Raw genomic sequence first — 17,530 nt, forward strand, 5'->3', positions numbered from 1 at the left:
ACTGAACTGAACTGAACTGAACTAAAGACAGTTTAAATGGTCCCAGGTCCTGGCAGAGGCAAAGGTATAATGAATTAAACACAGCTGAAGGCAGAATTAGTGAACTGGAAGAGGTTGTGGAAGAAATCACACAGAAAGAAGCAGAAATAAAAAAAATATTAGATAAAGACTAATAGACATGGTTTCCCAGATAGTGCTAATGGTAAAGAATCTGCCTCCCAAATCAGGAGGTATAAGAGACACAGATTCAATCCCTGGGATGGAAGATTCCTTGGAGGAGAGCATGGCAACCCACCCCAGTATTCTCGCCTACAGAATCCCAGGGACAGAGGAGCCTGGTGGGCTACAGTCCAATGGGTTGCAAAGAGTCAAATGTGACTTAGCAACTTAGCGCAGCACACACAAGAGACATGGAAGACAAAACAAAAAGACCGAAAATTTGTCTAACCAAAGCCCCAGAAGGAAAGTTTAACAAGGATGGAAAACAGGCAATATTTGAAGAAATAACAGCCACTTTTCCAGGACAACTGAAATATATGAATCCAACAAAATATACACCACATTGGATAAAGAAATGTACAGATCCTATTCACTAAGAACAATGTAATTACGTTAACAATCTAACAAAACTATAATCTAGAAACAGCTCCATACATTTAGAAATTTTAAAACATATTTTTAAACAACTCCAAAGAAATTATAATGAAATTGAAAAACACATAAAACTGGAAAAAAATGGAAATGATATATGTTAATACTTTTAGGATTGAGCAACTGGATCCTTACAGGGAAATTTATGACCTTCGCTTTATTAAAGGAATTATAAGAAATTCAACAAGCTAAGCTTTCATATTAAGGTGTTAGAAAAAGAATTTAAAGAAACAGGAGTAATGACAAGTGATAATTAATGAAACAGGAAATAAGTTCAACATAAGCAAAGTTACTTTTTGTATAAATGAATTAAAAAAAACCTCTCATGAGATGGGTCAGGAAAAACAGAAGAGAAGGCATAATGGAAACTTATCAGAAACTGATGAAGGGACATGACAGTTATAACAGACATTAAAGAAATAAAAGAATACTAAGAATAACTTCATGCCAAAAAATTTGAAGAGTAAGATGCAATGGGAAAATTCCTGGAAAAATCTAACAAACAAGCAAAACAAAACCCCAAGCCAGATCTCAAATAGTTAAAGCAATTAAGGAAATGAACTATGTAGTTTAAAAAAATTCCCACAAATCAAACAGTAGGTCCAGACTGTTTTACAAATGGTTTCATGTGACACATAATTTCAATCTTCTAAAAGCTCCTTGTTATAAAACATTCACCTACTTCATTCCATGAGGCGGCTGCTGCTGCTGCTGCTTTCGCTTCAGTCGTGTCTGACTCTGTGCAACCCCATAGATAGCAGCCCACCAAGCTCCTCTGTCCCTGGGATTCTCCAGGCAAGAATACTGGAGTGGGTTGCCATTTCCTTCTCCAATGCATGAAAGTGAAGTGAAAGTGAAGTCGCTCAGTTGTGTGACTCTTCGAGACCCCATGGACTATAGCCCACCAGGTTCCTCCCTCCATGGAATTTTCCAGGCAAGAGTATCTAGCTAGTATAACATTAATAAAAACCTGAAGGGTGCAGCACAAGAAATAAAAGTATAGGGCAGTCTCACTGATTAAATATATGTGAAGAATCCCAGACATAAGCAAACCAAATTCGTAAGTTTACAAAAACGGATAACTATTTCCACGCTCAGATTATCTCAAGAATGCAACCTAATGAAAAATTAGTCAGTAAAATTCATTACATTAAAGTTATCAGATTAAACCACTTTATAAAAATCAGAACCGGACTTTCCTGGTGGTCCAGTGGTTAAGAGAATCTGGCTGCCAAAGCTCATGATACGAGCTTGATCCCTGGTCCAGGCAGATTCCAAATCCCACAGGGCAATTAAGCCAACATACCATAAACACTGAGGCCCATGCTCCGCAACAAGAGAAGCCATCACAATGAGAAGCTCATGTACCGCAATTAGAGAGTAGACCCCTACCTGCTACAACTAGAGAAAGTTCGCACGCAGCAACAAAGACCCAGTGAAGCCATAAATAAATAAATGAAATTAAAAAAAAAATCAAAACCCAATGAAGCCCACTGGCTGCAACTACTGAGCCTGCGTGAGCTCTAGAGCCTGTGAGCCAAGTACTGAGCCTGTGTACCCTACAGCCTGTGCTTCAGAGTAGCCCCTGCTCCCCACAACTAGAGAAAGCCAGTGTGCAGCAATAAAGACCCAATGCGATCAAAAAGAAATTAAATAATAAAAGGCCTGTCACAAGGCCTTATGTGAAACATAAGAAGCATTCCCTTTAATAAGCCACTTCTATTCAGTTTTAAATTGTAGTCAAGTCATCTGGTTAGTACATAGGGGAGAGACAGAACACAAATGAACATATGAATAAATACCATAAAGGGAGAAATCCTAAAGAATCTACAAATGCTTGACATAGGAAAATTTAGCAAGGTAGCTGGATATAAGGTCAATTATATTTTTTAATACACTAGCAATAAAGAGATTATACAGACACACACATTTTCACTCCCACATACTTATTTAATAAATGCAAAGAAAAATAGGAAGTAACTAGCTAGAAATAAATTTTTTAAAAGACATTAAGACTTTCACATAGTAAAATTTTACACTTTGTAACAATCTCAACAATAGTAGAGGTATTATGTTTATGCATATTATTAAAAGGTCAGTTATCTTCAAGTTTATCTATAGACTCAATTTAACTCCAATTAAAATTTCAACAGGAGATAATCAAAACTGCAAAAAGGCCAAATTATGCCTAAAGATGAAAAAGGCCAAAAAGTTTGCCCAACAGACACTAAAACTTATTATAAAGACAATGTAGTATGGGCACAGAAATGGGCAAACACATCAATGGAATATGGTAAGAAAACACAGAAACAGACTGTGCCTCTGGCATTTACCAGAGAGAGGAAGCATGGATTTCTTTAGTATGGGACAATATGTTATCCATATTAAAAAAGGATGAAATTGGAACCCTATGTCATTCCAAACACAAAAATAAATTCCAGATGGATTACACCAAATGTGAAAGACAAAAACCTTAAACAGTTTAGAGAGGGAAAAAAAAACAAAGCATCTTTAACACCATGCAGGAATATTTTATAAATCAAAAGATAGGAAGTACTAACCAAGAAATAAAAGACTGATAAATCTGACATTTAAATTAAGAATGTCTGCGGGGCGCAGGTTCGATCCCTGGTCAGGGAACTTAAGATTCCACAAGCCATGTGGCGCAGCCAAGAAAAAAAAAGAATGTCTGTTAATCAAATCACTATTTTACCTAAAAATAGGTAAATATATGCATGATAAGGATTTCATAGACATAGTGAGGAACAATAAACATACAGTATGACAAAGCATCAGGAATCAGATACGTAGAAGATCATAACGAGATACCAATTTACACCCGTTGGATTAAACAAGAGTTGTTATCTGAGTTAAGTGTAGGTGAAGAAGTAGATTGAAGGGAACTCCCATTTACTATGTATATACATATGAAAAAACTTTGGAAAATAGTTTGGTTATTTCATTGAACAGGAGGGTAAGTTGCTGTATATTCAATTAAATATTAAACAGCAACCAAAAAGAACATACTTGCATGTAGAGGAAGTTTAGAAATATCATGTTGAGTAAAACAAGTTAAGCCTCAGAAACAATATGATACCATCTGTCTAGTCAAAACCAAGCAAAACTAAACAAGGAACTGTTTAGGGAAACATGTATATGTGATACACTTTTGAAAACTGCAAGAAAATGACAACTCTAAAATTCAAGATAGTGATCACCTCAAAAGTAGGGCAGAAAGAATGGTATTAAAGAGGAGCACACAGATAAAACTTCAAAAGTTATCAGTGTTCCAGTCCAGGGATAGCTAATTTGGGCCCACTTCCCCTTATTATTAATAAAGTTTTACTGGAACACAACTGCATTCATTCATTCACAGATTAGCTATGATTGCTTTTTTTTCTTATGATTGCTTTTAAGCTACAACAACAGAACTGAGCAGGAGCAACACAGACTGTCTGAACTGAAAATCCTAAAATATTTACTCTCTAGTCCGTTACCGCAAACATACATTAACCTCTGTGCCAGCGTGCTGAACTCACGGGGGTTCACTTCACTGTTATGCTTCACAAGCCATAGTCTAAACTGTGTTTTTCTTATTTTAAAATTTTCTTCAGCTTTTTACTTTAAAATAATTATAGTTTCATAGGAAGTTGCACGTGTATTTTTCCACATACATAAAATGTTGTATTATTAAACACTTTTTGGAAAGTCTTTCCCTAAACTGTACATTTCATTAATTGGGAAATTATTAGTGACCGTGACATAAATTGTATTTTAAAAAAATACATAAATCAAACATGAAAAATATGAACAACAAAAAACAGAAACTGTTAACAAGCATCTGGTTCTTAAGAACACAGAACAGCACTAACAAACCAATAAAACGCATACCTGAAAAGGTTAACAGGCTTAATATTTACTTTCTCGGTTAAATCTGACTGTATGGAAGATACATTATCCACCAAGTAACTTTCCTTCCCTTTTAATATGTATTTTTCAAGATCCTACCCTAAAAAAAAAAAATCATGTAACTGTTTGCCTTCCTCTACAAATGGAAAATCATTCACCAACTACAGAAACTTGGCCTCATTAATGTACTTCATAAAATATTACATAACCAGCGGGTAACTGATTCCTATTAAAAATCTGTATCAAATCTAAATAGCGGATCCTTACTGAGTTAGCAAATCCACAGCGCAAGGAAGTGGTGGAACAAGATGCTGAATTACTTCCTCAGTAAGGAGATCACCGCAGTGGGCAACAAAGCTCTTGATAGCTGAAAAACAGAACAGACCTTAACTTAGCAGGATGTAATGAAGCATGAAAAAAGCATTCAATTTTGGTACAGCATTCACATTTTTTTAAGAATAAAGAAATGTGTGAAAACCAAAAAAATTATTGAAACTCTAGGGAAAAAAGGAACCTAGTGTTTTCTACTTCCAGTGAAAATGAAAAAACAAACAAAAAAACAAATCAAACTTCCTAGGATTACTAAGAGACCGAAAACCAAATCAACAAAACGTTGCTTTGGCGTTGGTGGTATAGTGGTGAGCATAGCTGCCTTCCAAAACGTTGCTTTCTTAGGGTTTCACTCAGCCCTTAAACTCAGAAGCAGACCTTCAAGTCTACCAATTCTACACTAGTTCTGAGGAACCCAGTTGACGCTTAAGTTAGCATGTTAGGTTTTACAGATGTTTCCTGAAACATATAAGTTTTCATAAGGAGTTATCACATACATAGAATAAATCGAATATTTACAATTTAGACTCAGTTTAAAGGAAGCATTGATTTTGGTTTTGTTTATTCATGCCATTTTACTCTTAAAAAAGATGTCTTTTAAGAAAATGTGCTTCAGAAAAAGAGTCTGTGCTTCTATGTCTTTTCCTTAGCTCAAATTTTCAATGTGGGTACTATTTTTAACGGTCTATGTGTTGTAGAAGGGTACAACTTACATATATAAATAAAAAGCTAAATAGAAACCATACTTAGTCAATATTAATTAACTTCAACCCCAGTTTTTCTGAAATGAGAAATGAATGCCCACTTAACACAAAGAAATCTTGACATTTCTCAAGTGGGTCATATTATAATAAAATATCCCAAGGAGAAGAATGCTTGAATTTTGTTTTTTACATCATACTTCTGTTATAATAATTGCCAACAAATCAATTATTTCAATAATAAAAATCACCAAAGCAGATTCTCCCCCTCAAGTTAAAACATACAAGTATATGTGAAGTTAAAAGACGGAAAAAGCCAGAGGAAAGGGAGAGAAAGACTAAACTCAACCTACCACAGAGAGCACCAGCGCGTCCTTCCAAGGTTACCTGCCACGTAAAGGAGTCTCCTCGGCTCTTTTCTGATTCTAGATCTTCAGGGGACACCGGGAAGACACACTTCCACAAGAGCAGTACTCGAGCAAGGTGATGACCGACAAATGCAGGACCTGTAATTTATTCAACTTGTCACTTGTACAAGAACCCGAACTGGTTACTCTTTAAGACCCTTCCCTCTTAAAAGAAACATATTTTAATCCACTTCTGCTGCACTACTTCGTCCCTCTGGTTCCAACGAATGTACCACTGGATCAGTGACTATCTGAAGGCACTGGAGTACAGAGATGAAAAACAAGGAACTGGCAGCAAAGTCTGGGCTCTGGAGTCTGCTCTTCGACTACTGCTGTGACCTCTTTAAGCCTCAATTTCTTTGCACTGTAAAATGAAGCTAGAACAACCTGCACTGTTTATCTCCAAAGATTTGAGCCTAAGAAACTAATGTACCTGCATTAATGCAAAGTACTATTGTTTCGGTAACAAATAACACTGTAGCCTGAGAGTAATTCTTCTAAAAAACATTTATTTATTTGGCTGCATTAGGTCTTAGTTGTGGCACGTGGGATCCAAATCCCTGACGAAGGATCAATCCCAGGGCCACCTGCACTAGGAGTCCAGAGTCTTAACCACTGGATCATCAGGGAAGTACCCTGATTCTAACTTTTGATAGCAACTTGCTCCAGGTCAAAAATCAGACATGACTAAAATCCAAAGGGAATTTTTTTTTTTTAAAGATTTCAGAGCAACATTTATAAACTGAATAGAGCAAAAATAAGCCATAGTCACTCCTTGCTCATTACTTTCTTTGATGAAGTAGTACTAAAAACATCCTAGGACTGGGATAAAATAAGGAAACTAGAGTAAGGCAATTAGGAATAAGTGACTTTAAAAGGTTTCTGTGAGTGTGCACACAGGCACACTCATATACGGTGGGCTGTGGGAATAGAGGAAATTCTGAATGCAAAATGTAGTCAGACACCAAAAAATAAAGCAGGTATGCTGTCACTGGGAATATCCACAGTTAAAGTTTCACAATATTTGCCCTTAAGATCTCACTAACTCAACAGTGAACAAAGTAGCATCACTTTTCAGAGAGGTATGAGGATAATTTATTTCAGAAGTGTGTGTAAAGCAAGTTAATAAATGTTGAGTTTGTAGTACTTACAAAGTTAAACCAGAATGAGTTTATTCACACCAAGAATAACACTAGATCTAACAAAAATCAAACACATGTGTAGATGCCTGCAACTGAATCAAAGGTACTAATATGGCATCAGAGAAACTGAAAAGTGTAGCAAAAAGGGGTTAAAAATGTTCACATTTGAGAAATGGATTTAAACGTGGTCTACCTGAGTTTATGTTAGTTCAGAATAGTGAATATATTAAAAATGACAGTGAAAACTATAGTGAATGGTGAAGGAAATGCTGAAAATGCAAAGAGGTGTTAAAACTGCCAGGCAAAAATTAATAAAGCACTCAGACTGTCACCTAAATTCCACTCCACCAAATATAATCAGAGCTCCTTGGAGAAACCACTGGCTGTAAGCTGAGGCAGAAATTATGATGTAAAAGCTGAGACATCCTATCATGCCAAAAATAAAGATGTTATCAAAAGAACACTAGGTTCATGTTAAAAGGACACAGGGGACCTTCCCAGGTGGTACAGTGGGTAAGAATCCGCCTGCAAATTCAGGGCACATGGGTTCGATCCCTGGTCGGGGAAGGCTGCACATGTCATAGAAGAACTACTGGGCCCGTGCACCACAGCTACTGGAGCCCGCATGCTCTAAGGTCTGTTACCCACAACTACCGAGCTCATGTGCTGCAGCTCCTGAAGCCCACGCACCTGGAACCTGTGTTCTGCAATAAGAGAAGCCCCTGTGATGAGAAGCCCATGTACCACAACCAGAGAGCAGCCCCCACCTGCTTCAAGTAGAGAAAGCCCTCGCGCAGCATCGAAGACCCAGTGCAACCAAACATTAAAAAAAAAACAAAACAAAGGACATAGGAACCAACTAGTAGGGGCTCCCAATGACTAAAGGTAAGACAATCTGAGGATGAAAGGAAAAATGACTGCAATGGACTGAAACACATAAATATATGAAAGTCTCTGAGTTCATAACAATACCTAAAAGCAAAATCTCACTCATCTTTGAAATCAGGATAGTAACACATTCTAAAAACAGATAATAAAGTGAAAGAAAAATATATTTTTTTAAAAAGCCCAAGAAAACAATTTAAAAAAACATCAATTTTCTTATCCTTTTGGTATGTTGAATATGAATATGCACAAAACAGGATGCACTAATCCCTTATATAAAGGCTCTCTTGTAGTCATTTTCCTATTTTGAAAGCTGTCATTCATTAAAACATTATATTTATTAAGTAGTTTATTTTCTCCTTTAATTAACCAAGAATAATCAATACAGCAGGCAAGAAACACCTAGACAAAGGTAAATAAAAGCTTGACCACATTATTCCCATCACATTGTGAAACCATTGTCTATGCCAGGGGCCAACAAGCACTTCTGTTAAGGCCCAGAGAGTAAACATTTTTGGCTCTGAAAGTCATATCGTCTCTGCCCCAGTTACTCAATTCTGCCACTGCAGGGTCTGAACATTAGAAACAATATGTAAACTAACGATGGTGGTTGTATTTAACAAAAAGTTTATTTATGCACACGGAAAAGACTTTCATATATTTCTCATGTATCACAAAACACTCTTTTTGTTTTTATACTATGAAAAACATAAAAACCATTCTTAGCTAATGGGCTGTATGAAACAGGTGGCAAGCCAGATTTGGCCCATAGGCTGAACTCTGAGGTAGTCCAGTAAGTCTTTTTAATCACCTCAAAAACATTACTTAAAGTGGCTCTTCATTTATGATTGCTTATTTTAATTAAGCTCCTTTTAGATCAAATTACTTCAGCAGTGTCAAAATGGTTTGCTGGTCAAATCCATCAAGTTTTATACCCTAAAAATAAACTAAACAACTATAAAAAGAAAATTAGAGTGTGGCTTTAATAAAGTCGTAAAACTGAGTTTTAAAGTTATTGGATGTAATTGCTTGTATATTTTTGAGATTAATCCTTTGTCTGTTGCCTCATTTGCTATTATTTTCTCCCAATCTGAGGGCTGTCTTTTCACCTTACTTATAGTTTCCTTTGTTGTGCAAAAGCTTTTAATTTTCATTAGGTCCCATTTGTTTATTTTTGCTTTTATTTCCAATATTCTGGGAGGTGGGTCATAGAAGATCTTGCTGTGATTTATGTCGGAGAGTGTTTTGCCTATGTTCTCCTCTAGGAGTTTTATAGTTTCTGGTCTTACATTTAGATCTTTAATCCATTTTGAGTTTATTTTTGTGTATGGTGTTAGAAAGTGTTCTAGTTTCATTCTTTTACAAGTGGTTGACCAGTTTTCCCAGCACCACTTGTTAAAGAGATTGTCTTTTTTCCATTGTATATCCTTGCCTCCTTTGTCAAAGATAAGGTGTCCATAGGTTCGTGGATTTATCTCTGGGCTTTCTATTCTGTTCCATTGATCTATAGTTCTGTCTTTGTGCCTGTACCAAACTGTCTTGATGACTGTGGCTTTGTAGTAGAGTCTGAAGTCAGGCAGGTTGATTCCTCCAGTTCCATTCTTCTTTCTCAAGATTACTTTGGCTATTTGAGGTTTTTTGTATTTCCATACAAATTGTGAAACATAATAGTCATGATCATAAAATAATTACTAATTTTTTAATAAATACAATTTAAACGTGCCCTATCCTCGTCAATGTAATCACCTTATTAGTGTCACTGATTCTCAGAACAATTACAGAACTGGATTCATGGGCTATCATATGTTCTCTTGCCTATCTCTATATTGTGGAAAAATTTATTTCATGAAGATAGATATGAATGATTTTGGGAAAAAACAGAGTTAAGTGTGAAAGCTGATCAAATTGGCTTATCCTACCTAAGGCTCATAAACTGGTTTCTTAAAGAGAATTTCAAATAAGGACATCTGAGAACATTCTGAGAATTAGATAAAATAAATATATGGTTTCTTAAGGTGTCTGCTAGGAGAAAAATGTTTATATGAATATTTAAATTCTGGTATATATCCAACTTTAAGTTAGTCTTATCAAATCATACATTAGAATATTTATATTCAGAAAACAACAAGTAGCTTGTAGTTTTGTAAGCCCCCCACAAAACTGTTACCTAAGGTCATCAGCGCAGCAATCAACAGCCATCCAGCCTGTGTGCGCTGAGCGGAAAGGCGGCTGTTTTGAGCAGCTGAACACAGCAAATCCTCTGCTAACGCCATGATAATCTATTGATGTATAGAAGAACAAGGTAAAAACAAGTATATCAGTTTATAGGTATCTTGACAAATGAGAGCAACTAATAACAATCTCCTGAAAAATTAATTCTTACACATAATAAAAGTACATGATAAAAGATAATTCACATACACTATACCATAGGACAATGTCATAAAGGAAACGAAGAAAAGGTAAGGTTCCCAGGATAAACACTGGTATATTAGACTGTACACAGCAACCCTAACTGTGTACACAGCAACCCTGTAATTCTTTGTAGAGCTTATATGAAAACATTGTACAACTGTTCAAGCTGTCTAAAATTGGAATTGGCTTTTAAAGAAAATTTGATTACAGGAAAGTCATTTTAAAATTTTGCACACTACTGTAGCTGATAAGTCTTTCCAGAGGTAGTATACTATATAACCATAGTTAAAAGTATTCAATAATTTCACAATGAAGCAGTTTCACAGTAAAGCGGGATTAATTTAAAATGTTATATTTTTAAAAGTCTAAGAAATAGACAGTGTTTTAAAATAAAAGAAGGGAGAAACAGGCTATTTCACATTTATGGATAATGTATGCTCATAGAGTACATATGGGCTTCCCTGGTGGCTGAGATGGTAAAGAATCTGCCCAAAATGCGGGAGACCCAGGTTCGATCCCTCTGTCAGGAAGATACCCTGGAGAAGGGAATGGCAGAGCAGAATACATGACCAAAAAAAAAGAAAAAAGCCTTCAGGAACAAAGTATCTTACTAGAGGTATTTCTGACAAGAGGCACTAACCCCAACTCCTGTTTAAGTGTGGACCTGGTATTTTTAACCATCCCTTCATTTTCCACAGTTATTACATTAATTATATTAACATTAAGTAGCAGTAAGCTGAGAGCTCAGAAGCCTGTCGTGAATGGTTCTTACTGGGTGACACACACGAAGACAATGATGGTTTTTGGAAATGCCTGAAACGTCACTATCATACATGAAGAATGAGATCATTACCTTGCCCTTTCCATGAGGAATTCCTAAAGGACAATGTTTCACTGCTCCAAGCAGAGCTGCCACAGCAAAGCTAAAGCCAGTCACTGCTTCAGGTGAAGACTTAAGCACAGTAAGCCTTTCGAGGCAACGATCTAAGAGCGGCGTCAGGTAGGAAGGTAGTGCCACGGCAATGCAGTGTAGACACCACGCGGCTGCGAGTCGAACGGAAATGCTAGGGTGGAGAGTAACTGAAATGACATTGTCAAGGATGCCTGCAAGGACAGAATAAACAAACAATGACTCAGCTACAGAAATTAAGTTGTCATAGAACAGCCAAGAGTATGCGGCCACATGGATTTAAAATACATTATCTTTATCAAAAGCCAATCAGAATTTTAAAATTTAAGTGATACATAATTATAATGTTTTGTACCCAAGAATTACTTCTACTAATACACTGCATGAAACTGGGTTAAATTAAGTCAGTAAACAAAGGAAATTTTTATTTCCCAAATAAGTCAATGTTCTGCTTACTTGATCTGAGATCATTAATTTGGTACTAGAAATTAATAACAAAAACACGTTGAGAAGAAATGTCACATCTTAGGTCAGCCTCCTTTTCTTTTAAGTCCTTTCTGGCATATTTATCTATGTAATTAGTATTCTCCCTATCCACTACATTGCTCTTACCTGAGAACAAAATGGTGAACAAAATCAAGGCTTCACTAGGTCCCAGAAGGCTACTAAGCCACTACGAAGACAGTGAAATGTAAATGCCACCACCAGTAAGGAGAAAGTCTGTACTGCTACAATTCAACATACACCTTCATCATAACATGTAACAGTTCGTGTCGACTGCTACCTAACCAATATAAGCCCTAAAATAAATTGCATACAAACCAAATATAATATAAACTCTAGCTAGCGGGAATTGTGTATCACAGTCAAAGGACAAAAGCCATTAAAGATGATTTTAAATAGTAATTACATAACAGAAGCCTATCACAAAAGGCCACATGCTATATGATTCTATTTATATTAAATCTTGTCCAGAATACACAAATCCATAGAGACAGAAAATAGATTAGTGGTTATCAGGGCTGTAGGAAAGGAAATGAGAAATGACTGCTAATGAGTGTAGGACTTCTTGGGATAATGAAAATATTCTGAAATTAGACAGTGGTGGTGTTTGTACCACTTTGTGAATACACCAAAACCACTGAACTGTGTACTTTAAGCTGGTGAATTTTACGGTATGTGAATTATCTCTCAATAATTTTCAAAGAGAAAGAAAAGAGAATGCTTAGAAGACCTTTGCGGAGGTAAATTACAGGTACCATATAGAAACTAATACTTTCACTGCAGATGAAAGATATAAGTTCAGGATTACTTCTCCATTTTTCCATGTTATCTTAAATATCTCCAGAAAGGGGGTTCTCTAGGTCTCCAGAAAGAAGAGACCTAGAAAACAATCTTTAGCTACAAAAGCTAAAAGAAAAAAAAAATCAAATATATACATATTTTATATAATCTTGATTATCTATATTTCATCAAATGACCCTAATAAATCTATAATAAACGAGCAATATGAAGGAGCTTTTCTTTCTTGGAGAAAAGTTGTCTAAAAGGAAAAGTGAAAACGAAGTATTCAGACTAGTCACAAACAAGATACCTGCACTTGAATCCTGTAACAAAGGTGCAGCCGTGGTTCCAAGACTGTGTATGAGATTTCCAAGTTCTTGTAAAGCACACACCAGCATATGCTGACTGGCGGCTACATCAGCAGAGCCGAGCCGCGTTTCCAAATTACCATCACTCATTACAGCATCTGATAGAAGTAGGACAATTAACTAGGCATTTTATTTATTTAACTTATCTATATAACTGTTTTATTAAAATGTATTACAGGCAGTAGGTATTAGGAGTAGAAACATATAAAGGTAAAAAATACCTCCACTTGATATATATGAAATCCTTGAGGCAGTAACTAAAATGCTAAAATAGGGACTTGCATTTACAGAGGAAGAACTGAACTAACATAACCAATTTAGTTCAAGCAACCTGATTATAGATGCCTTATCACTCTTTTAGCAAGTGGCCCTGAAAGGGAGTGGACTTCAGACAGTACAAGAACTGAGATGAACTAATTGTTTTAAAGAGAATGTATCTTAACTTGTATAGAAAGAGGATGAATTCTAAGGAACTATTATCCACCATCCTCTAAGATCAGGACATCTATATAGTAGATGTATTATATATATCTGTATTAGATAATTTATGTCTCATCTATCATAGACTGCTCTACTCTAAAAAAACTGACCTGTATTATAAAAGTGGCTTCTTTTGTATTAATATAATTATATACCAGTCCAGCTTTTCCAAAGGGACACTTTCTTTAGCAGTGTTTTAAAACAGACTGTCTTAGGAGATCCATACCCATAACTTTCTTTAACTTCCAGACAGCCTGGCAAATATCCTTAGCAGCAGCAATTTGAGCCTTTTCTCCAAGAAGGCCTCCAACAGTAGCTCGAAGGATAAATGAAACACAACGACGACTGCAGACAGCATCAATTTGAGTCTGGGTGGCCTTAGGGTGCGACTGTGAAACCAGGCTTAGGATGTGAGAAAGAAAGGCAGCAAAATTTTTCTCTAGCCATGCTCCTCCTAGTGTTGAAATAAACACCACGTAAGCCTAAAAAATAGAAATGAGTTTTATCTTAAAAATGAAATCATTTCAATTCTGTATTAATGTCATGTCTTACATGAAACATGCAGAATTTATTAATATTTTTTAGTTTTTCCTCATTTATGTAGCCACTTTAACTATATAAATATTGTACAATTTTTTTGTTTGTTAAGCCAAAATTGAAGTACCTAGTCTTTCAACTGAGATTTCATTTATGCTGCCTGTGTTTTATTTTGGTCAGACTGCAAGGTTTCAGGACAGCCAGTAGAGTTAGCTAATCAGTAAAATGTGCCTGTGACTTTTCCAAACAAAGCATTCAAGCTCTTTAACATTCTGAAGAAGAAAATCCAAATCAAACAAACACAATGTAAGAATTAACTATGGTCTAATACCATAACTCCAAAGGAATTCAGCTCTAGAAACCGGTAAAGAAAGCTTATAGTGATGAATCACTATTCTTTATTTTCATGAATGCTAATGGTTTGCCTTACTCTAGAGATACAGAGAGTAGTTCTCTCAAGCAATCTGTTTTTTAAAAACAGCTTATGTTATGCTAGGACAGCTTATATTTTCATGAAGTCTAATATCATACAGTATAAAACAATGAGGATTATATGTGAATTAAAAAAATATATATGTGTGTGTTTACTTTGAACCACAATGACATTTACAAAATAAGATAACTCAAAGAAAGAATGCAAAGACCTCTATATTCTCTTATTCAAAGACCCTTTCCCCAAGGTTTAGCTTTTTATGTTCCGTTTAGGACCAAGAATTTAAGCACTTAAGGAGATTACAATTCTATAATCTTTATTTAGAAGTAGAAATCACGTAAGATAGAAATATAATATTGCCCACGCTGAATATTATGCACCTAACAGCCTAAATCTGAACTGTGTAAGCACACAAAAACACACTGGAAAACGTGAAAACACAAGACACAGAGAAGCCGAAGGCCTGGAAACAAACGAAAAAATGTTTATGTTTCAAAGGAAATAAATAAACAAGTCTCCCATTATTACGAACTGAAAATACACTGTAAGAGCGTATTTAGCTGGCTTTGTATAAACAGGCCTCTCTTACTTGTAATCTAGCTTTTTTATAGTGTTTTGGCCTCACCACATCTATTTATAAACATGAGAGCATAGCTGATGCCCTGGCACAGTAGCACTTCTGCCTGGAGTCAGATACTAAACGTCCATCAGGGCAGCTAAGAATTACATTTAGACACTGGTTTGTGATTCTAACCTGAGTAACTCCAACTCGAACATCCCTACTGACTGAACTGGTTCCTTTCAGCATATCTCCACTGGCTCGAAGAAATCCTGAACTCCCACGTAGGAACCCTGTTCCTAGTAATTCCAGAACTTCCTCCAGTGATACTCTGCGAGTGCTCTGACGTGAGGCTGCTACAACAAAGAACAAAACAAAACATGTAATTTTGTTTTATAGACTAAATGTTAATGCATAATCTTGAATGGCAAGTTAACAGAAAGAAAAATAAACTAAAAATCAAACAAAAGACAGAATTTACAGGACATTACACACAGTAACACATAAAGTCACAAAAGTGTTCAGAGGCCAAATCATAATGGACTCTGATGTATCATGTCAATGACATCTTAAAGTCTATGCCACTTTGAGATTATGACCTACTGCTCTCTTGCCCTCAAGTTAAAAGGCTAACAGTCTTCTAAAACAAGGGGAAACATAAATAAACTGCCCTAGTTCTCCAAGAGTGAAAATGCTAGAGAGACTTCCCGTAGTCCAGTGGCTAAGACTCTATGCTTAGAGTCTTAGTTCAATCCCTGGTTAGGGAACTAGATCCCACATGCCGCAACTAAGACCTGGCATGGTCAAATAAATAAATAAACAGAAAACGCTATACAACACTTTGAGAATTCTTTTGAAATACTAAAAAGGCCAAAAATCATAATTTTATCTTTCTAAATGCTCTACAACTCTAATGAAACTTAAAGTAACCACCACATCATGTTTTTTAAAAATTCTCAACTGCAAGTACAACTTTTGTTACATCCTCAGTCTCTAAAGAAATCAAAGCTAATATTTACTAAAACTGCTCAGTCAGTCCTTAGGCTACCGTAATTAACAGGTTAGCTAGGCAGAATGTTTTAAGTTTGTCTGCAGTTTGACATAGTTGAGTTTCTCCCTGTGAGTATCTCCTTTTAAAAAAAAGAAAAAAAGAAAAAAAAACCAAACATTTTCACCCTTTCATTCTTCTGAAAAAATGATGGTCACAAGCTCTGATCCTCATTACCAACATAAGTCATAGGCAGTGGCAAAATAAACTTATGTTAATCCAAGTCAAGATGAACAAAAAATTAATTCCTCAGCCTAAAGATGAAACAGATGAAAATCTATACTAGTACACTGAAAGAAACATTAGTGAACAGCACAAAATCCATGCCCTCACAGATCATAAATTCTAGAAAGGAGAGACAAGAATAAACATAACAAATGACGAACTGTCTATTAATAGTATGTCAGAGAGTGATTAAAAGCAACTCAAAAAAATAAAGCAGATATCTTTTACGTGCAGTAAGTTCTCTGGTAGGAGACGGGCCAGGGTGTGAGGATGGTACAAGAGCAGAAGATATAGGACCTTGTCGATCATTATAATAATGATGTGAGTAAAGTAGGGTGCCAGCGAAGACCCTCAAGCAAAGCAGTAAAGGCATCTGTCACTTTGCTTCTGTGCTGAGAGAAGACTATAGAGGGGCAAAGGTGGAAGCAGAAAAAACCAAAACATTAGGAGGATTTAGTAATACAACCAACAGGTGATGGTAGCTTACAACAGGCTAGATCAAGGTAGTTACAACAGGAGTCTTGGTATACATACTTATACAGTTTTAAATTTTATTAGAATAAATTTCAAAATCACAAAAAAGCTGCAAGAAGAGTAAAATAAATTCTCATGTACCCTTCTCCTAGCTTCCATATCTTCCTTATCATTTTCTCATTTTTGAAACCTACATATATGGCTAGTTATAGTTACAAAAAAGCTCTCAATTGCATAAGTAATGCTGTAAGATTTCTCAATACATAGTAAGTATCAGAAAGAATGTCAGGCTTGATGTCAGTCTATCCCTATACTGGTGGTATTATCTTTGAATACATGAATCAGGTGTCTGTCAATCCTGTCGACTGTAAAATACCATTTTCCCCTTTATTATCACTGTGCCACCTGTGTAGTGATACTTTCAGTTCAGTTCAATCGCTCAGTCGTGCGCAATTCTTTGCAGCCCCATGAATCGCAGCACGCCAGGCCTCCCTGTCCATCACCAACTCCCAGAGTTTACTCAAACTCATGTCCATCAAGTCGGTGATGCCATCCAGCCGTCTCACTCTCTGTCATCCCCTTCTCCTCCTGCCCAGCATCAGGGTCTTTTCCAATGAGTCAACTCTTCACATGAGGTGGCTAAAGTATTACTTTAAGACAGTATAAATAAACTCTCCATTTCGGAATGCACTGAACACTCTTATCTCCATAAACTATTACTATAATGACTACAAAAGGTCATTATCTAGCATTCATTACTCCTAAATTTTTT

General features: G+C 36.0%; 1 protein-coding gene across 4 annotated transcripts in view; it reads right to left on the reverse strand.

The window, feature by feature from the left end:
• Positions 1–17,530, reverse strand: part of HEATR5A (HEAT repeat containing 5A) — a 93,987-nt gene that overhangs the window by 53,036 nt on the left and 23,421 nt on the right. For 3 of the 4 annotated variants that reach the window (XM_065905841.1, XM_065905838.1, XM_065905839.1), the window contains exons 8-14: positions 15,207–15,367; positions 13,709–13,964; positions 12,945–13,100; positions 11,294–11,544; positions 10,193–10,304; positions 5,945–6,097; positions 4,828–4,927 (exon numbers count right to left, since the gene is read on the reverse strand). In XM_065905841.1, coding sequence (XP_065761913.1) covers positions 4,828–4,927; positions 5,945–6,097; positions 10,193–10,304; positions 11,294–11,544; positions 12,945–13,100; positions 13,709–13,964; positions 15,207–15,367 — 1,189 coding nt within the window. The remainder of the gene's footprint in view (positions 1–4,827; positions 4,928–5,944; positions 6,098–10,192; positions 10,305–11,293; positions 11,545–12,944; positions 13,101–13,708; positions 13,965–15,206; positions 15,368–17,530) is intronic. The other variant, XM_065905842.1, reaches the window with a different exon arrangement.

Source organism: Muntiacus reevesi, chromosome 15 (genome assembly GCF_963930625.1).
Source record: "Muntiacus reevesi chromosome 15, mMunRee1.1, whole genome shotgun sequence".
Classification (NCBI taxonomy): domain Eukaryota; kingdom Metazoa; phylum Chordata; class Mammalia; order Artiodactyla; family Cervidae; genus Muntiacus; species Muntiacus reevesi.